At 41.1% G+C, this 12,419-nt stretch overlaps 1 protein-coding gene across 1 annotated transcript; it reads right to left on the bottom strand.

The window, feature by feature from the left end:
- Positions 1-7,901: 7,901 nt before the first annotated feature.
- Positions 7,902-12,331, bottom strand: LOC131877403 (src substrate cortactin-like; the record flags this gene model as incomplete). The annotated part of the gene is given in 8 exon segments (XM_059223051.1): positions 7,902-8,346; positions 8,976-9,089; positions 10,334-11,046; positions 11,117-11,350; positions 11,419-11,529; positions 11,668-11,778; positions 11,844-12,009; positions 12,088-12,331. Coding segments are annotated over 8 exon segments (1,774 nt in total), but the record flags the coding sequence as incomplete, so codon positions are not given.
- Between the last annotated feature and the right edge of the window lie 88 nt (positions 12,332-12,419).

The raw sequence follows: 12,419 nt of genomic DNA, 5'->3' as shown, positions 1-12,419 counted from the left end.
GTCTAAATACAATATCATCAGCCTCGGCTCGTTTGCAATCCCAAGGCACGGGTAAGAAAAAATAGAGCCTAATTTCATATTGGAAATTTTCATAACTTCCATATTGGTCCGGACTCCGCCTCTTCCAAATGTGATGTTTCACCATCTTGCTTTGTGTACACAGAACCTTGTACTTTCAGTCGAACAAGGGGTGCCTTCATTCATGCGATTTCTTGAGGCATGACCTTATCCTGTCGTCTCTCATCGATGTCGTCGTCGTCGTCGTCATCATCATCATCATCATCATCTTCTTCATCATCATTGGAGTTGCTGCCAACGGGGGAATTGACATCATGATGTTAAGGCATGTTGCAATCCAGAAACGCTTTTAACTCAGGGTGAGAGGAGAGAAAAAGGGGGCCAGGCGAAATATCGTTTTCCCACACAATTTGACAAGTCAAGATATTACATCAATGGAGACGACATTTGCCGGATTGCTCACTCAAGCCAAGGGCCAAAGGCATCCTCCTTGTAATTTTCGAATGGCCAATCGTGCTTGATGTTGCCAAATCATAGAGGGAGTTATTCTAATCAAAGAAACGTGGTGAAATTTTGGCACGTTGAAGCTATGAATTGGATAAATTGGATGGAGTACAGAAATGGTCCGGGCAATTGGGTATGTATTTATTTTGGATTTGATATGGAATATGTGCTAGTGTGTAAGAAAGAAATGAACTTTAGAAATGACGCAATTGAATGGCCACCTCAGCTTTTAACGTGAACCCCAGATGCGCCAGATATTAAAAAGAAATGATCTAAGAATAAACACGCCCTGACATGACGAAATCCGTTGGTGTCATTTTACGTATACTCAACCTCATAAATCTCAGGACACGCGAGGAAAAAAGCCGTGAGAAATATGATCATTAATCTCAGAATCCAAGTTGACAATTGTAGCTCCGAGCCAAAAGAGTGAAATCCGCTTGAATAATTCTTAGACAGGTCATTTTTCATTCCTACATTCATTCGCACAAAGTCGGATTTTCTGACCTGTTCGAGGTTCGCGCCTTTTTTTGCAAGAACTACCGTCGTTCAAGAAACAAAGCGTCGATTAATATACCATTTTTCCCTTCCAGCCGTTGAAATTCGGCTCTGCCAATGATCCGAAGTCCAATTGGCACACGGGCAATTGAAAACCACTAATTTTTGTCCAACTTTCCAGTTTGAATGGGAGACTTTCAAAGGCAATGCGTCAAATTCGCTCGCCTTGTTATACTGCACTAACTACATAGATAGAAAAGAAATAGTAAATGATCAAAGCGATTGCCACATGAGTAAATGTGGTGTTTAGTTTCATGTCTGGTGACATTTGAACAATTAGCAATGTGAACTCCTCGCCCTCTTGATTCTTGAACAAATGACGAGAGATTGGACAATAATCTCGATTCCGACCAATATCCCAAAACCTCTGTACCTGCCACTATTCTCGATGCCTTGGGCTGAATGTTTGAGGCGCTCTGTTCCTTGAACAATAACGGGAAACATTTGATCAAGTTGAGTGCACGTGGACTTGCCAAAAACCAATGCCTGAAGGTAGTAGCAAGAGGCAAGCGGAAACAAAACCGACCACGAGCAGACCATCATGCATGGTTTAGGCAAATCCTAGCGGAGAAAATCAGATAAGCTCCAATCGAAAGCATGCTAAACAGACCAAAGCACTTCCTCCATGCTCGGTTCAAGCCTCGCTCAAAGCTGCGTGTTTTGGCCAATTGGTTCTAGAAGTCGACGACGAATGGTGAGGAACCGAGGACGAACGACACTCGGTGCTTGTCCAAGAATCTTTTTGACTATTTAATGCTCGGATGTAATGAGAAATGTCAATGAGAGAAAGGGCGCAAGTGGCAAGTGATTTCTCCATTTGCCTATGTTGTTGCGCATTCGAGCGGCAAATTATCGAGTGAAAACGTGTCTTCAAGGCAGACGAGCCTGAAGTGCTTCGAACGAACGAGTCCGTAAAAGCTCCTCCTTGAATCCTCATTACTCATCGACATCGACCTAGTTCCGCCTAACCAAGAGAAATCCCGATGGTGTTGGGATTATTTTGTCTTTCCCTTGTGGTTATGACGAGTTAGGGGAATCATTAGTCATTAAGTGGTTTATTACGATCTTCCGGGGAAAATTGGGACGAGCTCGAATTCTAGATGCCTGTACGAGAAGGTAAGTACGTAGTAGGCCTCCAATGGGCAGGCGACGATTTGGTATTTCGCTTGAACTCCCACAGCAATTCAGCTCTGGGATCGAACAATTCGATGCATGCCAACACTAAAGAGACCTTTTTACTTTCCCTATTTTCAACATATTAGAAAACACATGAGTCACGCGATTCAACAAGTCTTCATATTGTTTCCGGCTACCTTCCCTTCGTTTCACTTGAGATTGTGGTGGAGACAAAAAGATCCCTGGATATTGATTGCCGATGATAGAAAAAAAAGCACTCTGCTCTGTTGACTGCTATGTCCTACCTGATTGAGATTCCATTCTCATGATGAGGTGGTTTGTCGGTATGCAGATCTGGATTTACAATCACTGTCAGTCCTGTACATCATTCACTTCTATTCTTTGTGAGAGCGATCTGTCACGGATGTTTTTGGTTCATTCAGATTTTGCAGAAAAATCCCAAACAACAGCCAACCAAGACACCAAACAACGACCGAACTCTCAATTTCTGCGATGAAGACACTCAACGGCGGAATTTCACGGTGAGTCAAGCCGTGAAATCTCCGATCGTTCCTCGGCTCTCACTTTCGCACAGGCACTACTCACACTCAATTGGGCGACTCTCACCACCCCGTTATGAGACCAACTTTGTCCAACAAGAAAACAAGATAGAAATGGCGGGTTCAGATTGGCATTGGTTCACTGAAAGTCCGAATTTCCACACATCGTCGAGGTCTCTCCTTTCGCCTTTTTTTCGCGTTCGTTTTTGGCACGCTGACCAAGGAATACTTCCCTTGTAACACTTGGTTCACCTCAGCAAGTCCATTGGAGAGTTGTGTGAATGGTAAGCCCGTCAAGATGCGAAAAAAGTGAACATCCTCACCATCCCAGATGCCCTGTATTACCACTGGTGAAGATGTGAAGAAGTGAAGATGCCTTAAGCCCCCCTGAAGAAAATATCTGTGGAAGCACGGCCAGGATCGACTCTCGAGTGCGAACTCCGAACTGAGAACCGATCAAACGAAGAGCGAGACCGCAACAGAACGAACTCAGATCGGGATGATCTTTTTTTTCCCTCGACAGTCGTCTGACTTGGGGAAAGAAGTGAACGAATAAGAGAGTGGACACGGAATGAAATGGAATGGAATCTGTTGGGACGCTGGCCTGATTATTAGGAGAAGAGACGACAACGACGAAAGAAGAAGAAGAAGATTATCAGCCGATTGCTATCTGTGTGCTGCCTACTGTAAATCTTAGCACCCATACATATGATACCAGCATGGATGGATGACAACCGAGTGTCGAGCTACTACCATTTAGGGTGTGTGGATATTCAACTAAGGTAGGAAGGAAGACTTTGTTTGAATGGAAATTCAAAATGATCGAATAGACTCTTGATTGCTCAAGCGGCCTTTTTGGCCAATGTCAAGAGGAATGATAGCCAATATTTGAGTGTTTTTTACGATGAATACGACTTCTTTGTCTAATCGGCTGTTTTTGATGGCACTTGACAATCACGTTGCCCTCTTTTATTCACGCTCCTAATGAAGCATTATAAGATTAATTCACAAAGTACATCTTGATACTCGAAAGCATTTTTTTGCGCTTATATCACTGCATAACTGGAACAACCTACCCGCAACTTCCCGACAATCTCAATCAGTCAATGAACTTAAAATTTGTTCTGACAGCCACGCGGCATCTGCCCTCGTGTACCATATTAGCGCTTCTCACTTTACCTTATCTATATCTTTCCCACAACCTTTGCTGGTTTCTAAAGATTAAATACACTTTATATCACATTAACTCGAAATTCAAAGAGCAACCAATGGCTCAAAGTTTTCGTTTTAATCAGGCAAATGCAGCTTGAGGGTATAATTGAAGTAGTAGAAACAAAAAGCAAACACAGATTGTTGTGCTCCATTGTTCTGTTTTCAGTGCTTGAGCCTTCCCTCGATTCTGTGCTATCGAAGCCACAAGGGCGGGAAGTAACTTCGGAAATCTGGTGACTTCAGAGGGCGCCAGGTAAATGTTTAAAATGAATTGGTAGCACAATACCAACAAGCTCTCCATCCATTTGCCTGGTGTCTAATCATCATTCTATCATCTTCCTGGTGGGAGCCTCGAAACCCTTACCGTTACATGATAGGGAGAGATTTGGGACCTTGAAGTGAAATGAAGTGAAATGCGGCAGCACGACTTTCATTCGACCATAACCCGAGACTTGAGGAGATCACCAATTCATGTTCACATTGGTTGGATTTGTAGAGCAAAGTCTTTGATGTTAAGAAACCACAGCGACTCCTCCAAGGACCAAATCCATAGTCGGCACCACTTGACTCGGCAGCGAAAATGAAGCTTACCGGAAAGTTCATGGTCAGGAAAGCCCTCTGCCAAATTGTGAGCGATTGAAAACTGAGAATCTCGGGATCTGTTTTGTTGCGTCTGCTTCACTCCCACGTAGAGCAGAATACAGTACTCTACTTCTTTCTGGAGGGATGATGATGGATAGATGTACTTGAGATTGAATTGAATTGTGTATTCGATATCAGATTTCGTCGCATAAATCATCTGATGTGTTGTCGTGACATTGAACCGACCTGTAAAGGTATCCGATCTTTTTTGAAATATCTGACTGATGTTTGAAAACTAAAAAAAGGTGTACCGGTATATGTAATTACCTAAAGTTTCAGGTGAAGCCTGTTAACAAACAACGACTAGTAACTAGGATGTCTAAAAAAACATCAGACACAAGTCTAGCAATATTTTATGTCATGTCATTCTTCGAACAAATTAGCCCTTGAAAGACAAACAGACAGACAGACAGGACATGAATCGCGTCCGACGTGGAAACGGTTTGTGGTACACTCGTCCTAGTTTAAGGCCTCACACGTTGGGATCCACACAAAACTCTGAATAAGAGTCTGCTTAAATACCAAGGCTTTCACTAACGATTTCCATTTCCACAAAAGTAAAAGGAACAGCTTTTGCCAAAGCACAACGTTGGTTTCAGCTCAAATTGATATGCTAATGCAACAACGTGTTATGGATTAAACAAAAATGTCACTGACATTTATCGTGTCATGCTTTAAATAAATTGTACTTCTCTAAAGTGAATTTTGCGTCAAATTTGGCTCCAAAATGCTTCGGTTATAAGTAATTTTAAGCAATAGCAGAGAAACGCAATTTATATTGGTCAGAGGCAATGATATTTGACTACGTTTCGGAAAAGTGTTACTTTTTATGGTTTTCAAATAATCTAATATACTAAAGTAAGCTACTATCGCAAATACATTCTTTTCAAAAAATTTTTTTCATGCCAAAGAAAGAGGGGACTTCGCGAAGTCCTGAAATTTGAGTAAACGCTTAATTACAAACTACCACTACTTGTGTCAGTTATACCCGTTATTAGGCACTTTTCATAGGGCTGTTGTTATGGTATGACCTGTCAATGTAGATTACCCTCGACTGAACTTTGTCGTCAACCTCTAAGGACAAAGTCCTTGGACGTTGTCATGACGAGAAACTATCAGCCAAGCTCAAGGCGATTTTCTTCAAGAAGATTAGCTTCTGTCATTGAGAGATCGTACGTACATTCGTAATGTCGAAATGATTTTTTTTTCGCATACAACTGTTCAAAAACAACGCGGTTACTTCCTTCAAGAGAACACTCATTGAGAACAAACGGAATCTATAACTGAAAGTCAAAGGGTGGCAATGTGGGAAAATGTGAGCACTAAGACAAAAACATATCCGGACAACTATTTAGCCACAAGTAGACCAACCCGATGTGAGTGCCTTCCAAACATGTGGATAATCCTCTCAAGCGAGCGGTCGGTTAGTTGGCTTTGCATCACCTTTTGGCACATTCTGGACTGCGTAAAGATATGTGGTGTATTATGGCACTTCGTAAATATCAACGAAAAGGATGTTCCTGATTTGCTTCCCATCACCAGATAAACATCATTTCGGATTGGTTCAAATAATTAGAGCGTTTGTTTCGAGCCAAAATTACCTTGTTATAGATTTAGTGTCTTTACCTTTTTTTTTGCAATTAGCAACAATGACTTGAATATGTGGGTTTAAAAAAGGTTCAACCGGTGAGCTATGAGTAAAATCAAATTTTTAGTGCCTCATTCAAGTCCCGAATAAACTAGCTACATTATGGCCAAAAGTTGTTGCTGCAGACTTGCATAATTTTGGAAGAAAGCTTGAAAACGTGTGGACAAAAATGAATGGTTATATTAGTTATTTCAATGCAAAAAAGTAGTAGTAGCAGTAGTAACAGAAAAAGCAGTTCGAAAATCAGGTAAAGGTATCATGCATTACTTGTAATGAGTTGATTACTTCAAATGATGAAAAACTAGCTTTCGTGTATTAAGACTGAATGAGCCTTTTATTAGTGGTTCATTTCTTTCATTTTGGCTTTCTTTTTCCTAGACTTGATGATAGTGGGAGAAAAGCAATTTTAAGTTGCATTAAGTCAAGGACACTAAAGCTCTAACAACTCTTTGGAGTCCCTGATTAAGTTGCCGAACGAGGCGAAAATGGCCTAGTAGAGTAGCCGCTAGTGCAAATAACACTTTGTAACTTCACCTAAGCCTAATATATTACTTTTTTCCATATTTTAGTATCGACATCGACATCGAACTAACAATGTTTTAAAATATGAGCTTTCATTTTCATAAAAGCTAAAAATAAAGAAATATTGCTTTTAAATATTTGGCTATTTTGGGGTCTTCTTAAATTATCAGATAGCTTTTTCGTCCAAATTTCCAAATAAAACGACAATTTTTGTTTATTTTGATTTACCTTTCTGTGACCAACATTGATATTGAAGCTCGGGGTGACTGTTTTAAATTTGTTGCATTTTGATACATAAAGGATTCAGCATTTTTTTTACAACTTTTGTCTTGAGAGATGCCGCCCTGCCTTAAATGCGGTATTTTGTGTATCCAAATCTTGACTCTTGAGACGATTCCAAAGAAGATGATCTATCAGTTACACTTTTTTGGCTTAGCACTTCATTTGTCTATTTCTTGACTCTTAAGTAAGATTTTTGCAAAGCAGATTGATATGCTACAAACTATATTGAAGTTCTTTCAACTTGGAGAGTTGGGAAAAAAATCAAAACGAATGTGATTTCCGAAGCTATTTCATTCTCTGTCGGTTCTAATTACTGAATGAGACTTTTCCCTCCATCATTTTCGTGTTCATCAAACCGAATCGGTTGCTAGTTGAACAAGCTTCTTAGAACCTACCTATTTACATGCACCAAGTCCCCGAGAATATTCCATATCGTAACAAACACGAACTTGGTAGGTTAGATGACAGATGGGGTCTGCAACTCGAGCTTCGAGCGCATAGGTACGTACATTCACTAAAACAACACGTGAATAGGCGAAATTAGGTGGCTAGCCCTCTAGGCGAAGTCACTCTTGTGTGGCCGACGCTCGACGAATTTCTCGGAATCAATGGATCCAATTCTCAGAAATCTGGTGGCATGATCTATTTATTCCAGCTTCGATATCATTTTTGATCCATGATGTTGAAATCAATAGCGAATTACGGGTAAGCACTGAAGTTGTTTCCGATTAGGATTCAAGCTCAACGAAGTTTTTGGGAAAGAGTCCGAAACGTCCCTGGCACGAGCCCACCCACCAATTCTCGTCAATCTGTGGTTAGAATCATGGAGCAAGTCAATATGATCACTAATTTGATGGAATTAGCACCAGTTCGGGTTTATTCAAGATGTCAAATTATGATGTAAACAAATACTGAAATCAAAGCAAAGAACAGAAGCTTCCAATTGAGATTCAACAAGGTGGGACAATACTAGATGGATGCACGAGCAGCACTTATAAATACAATTGATTGACCATCATTTCATGACACATTAGGTACAAGAACAAGTACAGAACGAAGTACGATGTGAGACGCACAAGTAAGCGAATAATATTTATCACATATGACATGGCATGAATATTTCCGTGGTCGAAAAGGTTTTTTTTCTTAACCGTGTGATGATTTGGATCGGAAGAACTTGTTCTTTGGGTTGCAAAGATAAGGTTAGTCTCTGAGATCCACGTAATTGGCGGGAAAGAGGCCGAACTTGCCGTGACATTCACCCAACCACCATCCATCATCAACCTGTTTGGTGGATAAAGAGCACATAGACGTACAAAACAATTTCCAGTAAAGCAAGGAAGAAGGCCCAGAAATACAAAGGACGCAAATCTGACCCCAAAGCATAGACATCATTGGATCATTATCAGAAAAAGATTTCGAAAACATTTTGGGAGCGGAAGAAACGACGTGGACCAATTCAAACAGATCTTACCAAGACCCATTTGAAGCATCGTCTTCATAAACCAAGAAGTGGACTTGCATAATCATTTCAGACAGAGGAAAAGTTCCCGGAAATCCATGAAATGACGCAACATATTAATCCTCGAAATATAAGCAGTGTCATATTTTTGAGAAGGCCACATCAAATTTTAATTTCGCGATTTTTTTCTTCTTCAAAAATTGACTCAAAATTGTCTTTTGGTGAAGCGATATGTTCCAATGAAAGCTTAAATGAGATGGTTGAGAACGAGGACGCATGATCAAGCGAGTAAGCGGATGCGCAATCAAAATACCTGATATTCGGTTTTTGGTATTTCAAGCAATAATTGCCCATTTAAGCTTTCAGCCATGAGTTACATTGATGAAGAAAGGTGAAGAAAGCTTCGAATCTCCCCTAAATAGCACTGGAAATATTAAAAATATGCAATTACCTGTTCAATGTTGGTAATGATATCATTGGGATCAAAGGATATCTCATCTTCAGCGGCAGCTTGGTAGTCATACAAAGCTATGGCAGTCAAACCAACGTCGTCCTGATTATCGCTCTAGAAAAGTGAGATGATACTATCAGATACTTTTACATCACTTATTTCTTGGGTTTAAAAACGTTCTTGAGGGGTGTAAAAACCGTGGAAGTTCAATCAACAAGTTTGAGTTGAATCTTATCGCTTACGTTCCGGCCAGTTTGTTTTTTTTCTTTTTGAAACAGATAGAGGTGAGACAATTGCCACCGTTATTCAAGCAAAGGTTTTCTTTTTACAAATCTTCTCTCATGACTTGAACATTCTTAAAAAAAAAATTACACCAGAATAGTCCGGCGAAAAAGCCAGAAGAATTTATTACAAAAAAAACTAAATATCAAAGTCATTTCATTATGGCTTTTCACCAGGTTGTTCTAATTTGTTCAAAAATCCTTTAAATATAGAAGGAGCTTGTGCTCAGATTTATTTCTCTATTGATTCATAAAAAAGAACCTTTCTGACCAACCCTGCCTTTCGTACTGTTTTATTCCTGCCGAATAGATTCTTAGATTAAGTCTTGTATGATTGATCAAAAACAGTTTACAAAAAAATCTTGAACTAGCCGGTTGTGCATCAACAATTCTACAGAGTGAACAGAAACAAGGCAATTTGACAATCAACAATAGAAATAAAGCGACTAATAACTTAAACATTATTTCCCTCTCGTGGTCGCAAAACGAGGCTACATCGAGTATTCCAGTAACTTTTTATAATGCTATTTGAGTGAATAATCTTCAAGTGTCAAATATTTCTATTGGCGTTATTTTCGGTCACTCGGAAAAACCCCCTACATATCATATATTATTTTGAGGCACCGGATTGATCCGGCAAATGCAAACCCAGAGCTGTTTTATAGCTTTAAGGTTTGACGCTAAGTAATAGGGGGACATCTCTCATGATTGGAAATTGCGCGAGAGCTCGAATCAAGGGGTTTGTAACATCTTTGAGACCAGAGACCCAAATATCAATCTGAAAGTCCCATTAACCGGAAGTTGGTCCGAGCTAGGGCCCGCCCCTGAGCTCCCTAGGGAACCGATAAAATGAGTCTGCGGGCGGGTTCGCGGCCTATCCAAAAATCTCTCAGAGTCCAAATTATTTGACAATCAACAATAGAAATAAAGCGACTAATAACTTAAACATTAAAAATGAGTCTGCGGGCGGGTTCGCGGCCTATCCAAAAATCTCTCAGAGTCCAAATTATTACTGACCCTAATCATGATGAAATGTTAACTCCATCAAAGAGTAAAGCACCAAACACTTTTACTTACAAAGGCTGGTGGAGAAATAATGGTGGGTTCTTGGGCTTCCTGTTGCTTCTGCTGCTGGATTTGTTGTTGGCGGCGTTCTTCTTCTTCATTGGCTTCCCGTATTCTTTGCTCTTCCTCCGCTTTCTTCCTCCTCAACCGCTCTTCTTCCTCTTCCCGTGCTCGCCGTTCCTCTTCCTCTTTCAACCTCCGGTTTTCTTCCTCGCGGATCCTTCTTTCCTCCTCTTTTCTTTCTCGTTCCATTTTTTCTCTGGCCATTCTAGCCTCAAGCTCCTCTTGGCGTCGTCGCTCTTCCAACTCTTTTTGCCTCTTTTCCTCGTCTTTCCGTTGCCTTTCACGGGCTTCTTCAGCCTCGCGCTCTTTGTTTTCGGCCTCTAATTTCCTGATTTTTTCTTCCTCCTCTTCGCGTTGTCTTCTTATTTTTTCCTCTTCGGCTTTTCTGGCCCGTTCTCGATCCTCTTCGGCCTTTCTCATGTCTTCCTCTTGTTTTCGGTGCTGTTCATTGCGTTCCTCCTCTTCCTTTTTGCGGATTTCCTCTCTCTCGTGTTCCTCCTTTTGCCTTTTTTCCTCTTTTCGTTTGGCTTCTTCGCGTTCCTTTTGTTCTCTTTGCTCGCGGCGTTTCTTCTCATCCTCGGCCCGCTTTCTGGCATCATCTGCATTTGCTTGGGCCATGTTCTCAAAACGTGCACGCAAATTAGCCGCATTTTTGGCAGGAACTTTTTCAAACAAAACAGAAGGACTTGTTGATAACAATCAATTTGAATTAAATTACACCAAAATACTCACCATTCGGTCGTGTTTTCTCGTATTTGGCACCAATCACTTCAGTTTGTTCTTCATAAGAATGGGCATTCTTGTCCAGACGATCTTTTTGAATGCCAAATTTACCGCCGAATCCTTTCTTGTAGTCATTTTGACTCTCATGTTTGTTCAATTCGTCTCGATGTTCCCAACCTAAGGCGGACTTATCCACGCGATCTTTTTGCACCCCAAATTGTCCACCGAAGCCGGTCTTGTAATCTAAAGGATACCAATTTTTAACGTTTCATCTTTACATACACGTAAGGTCTTAGCCACCCAAGAACAACCTTTTTGAGACTCATGCTGACTGCTGGCCTCAATGTGCTCCCACCCTAAAGCGGACTTATCCACTCGATCCGTTTGCACGCCATACTGGCCTCCAAAACCAGTCTTGTAATCTATAGGAAAAGCACAAAATATTCTTAGACGTGGAACGTGCTTTCTGCCGAGGCCAAAATCAAGGTTAATTGAAACCAAAATTCAAAATGCACAGTTAATGGTCTTTGCTCGCATGCTTTTGATTCACTCATATACACCTAACTGTGAAGCGTGACGTTCAGGGGTTTCATAGAAATCCCACCCTAAAGCACTCGGATCCATTCGGTCATTTTGGACGCCATGATCTCCGCCAAAGCCAGATTTGTAATCTGAGACATTTCGACAAAACAAAGTTTATGCTTCACGAATTTGAACGAGATCTATTTACACCTACCTTTTTGCGACTCGTGCTTCGACACTTTTTCCACATGCTCCCATCCCAAAGCGGACTTATCCACACGGTCACTCTGAACCCCAAACTCGCCACCGAATCCAGTTTTGTAGTCTTTTTGAGACTGATGCTTCTCCACGTTCTCCACATGATCCCAACCGACCGCAGACTAAATAGAACCGCAACCAATTCCAATACTATTTCAAAATACAACAAAACAAGCTTGGAGAGTTGTCTTCTGTCCCACCTGATCGATTCGGTCTTTTTGAACGCCATATTTGCCACCGAAGCCCTTGGCATAATCCTTTTGTGAGGCGTGTTGTTCCAACTTTTCTTGATAGTCGTGACCCATGGCAGATTTGTCCATCCGATCGGTTTCCACCCCAAATTTGCCACCATAGCCATGTGAAGCCTGGTAGCCAGCCGTGGAGAGCTTCTTTTGGCGCATTTCTGCGTCCTCTTGCATGACTTCGGCCCGGAATGCAGCCATACTACAGACAAAAATGAGATGTATCCTTAGAAAACGGTGGCACGAGCCCAAAAGACAACGATAGGCTTTGATGTGGATGGAAATTTGAT

Source organism: Tigriopus californicus, chromosome 3 (genome assembly GCF_007210705.1).
Source record: "Tigriopus californicus strain San Diego chromosome 3, Tcal_SD_v2.1, whole genome shotgun sequence".
NCBI classification, from domain to species: Eukaryota; Metazoa; Arthropoda; class Copepoda; order Harpacticoida; family Harpacticidae; genus Tigriopus; species Tigriopus californicus.
Note: the sequence above shows the minus strand (reverse complement) of the source record. Positions and strands in the feature narration are given on the sequence as shown.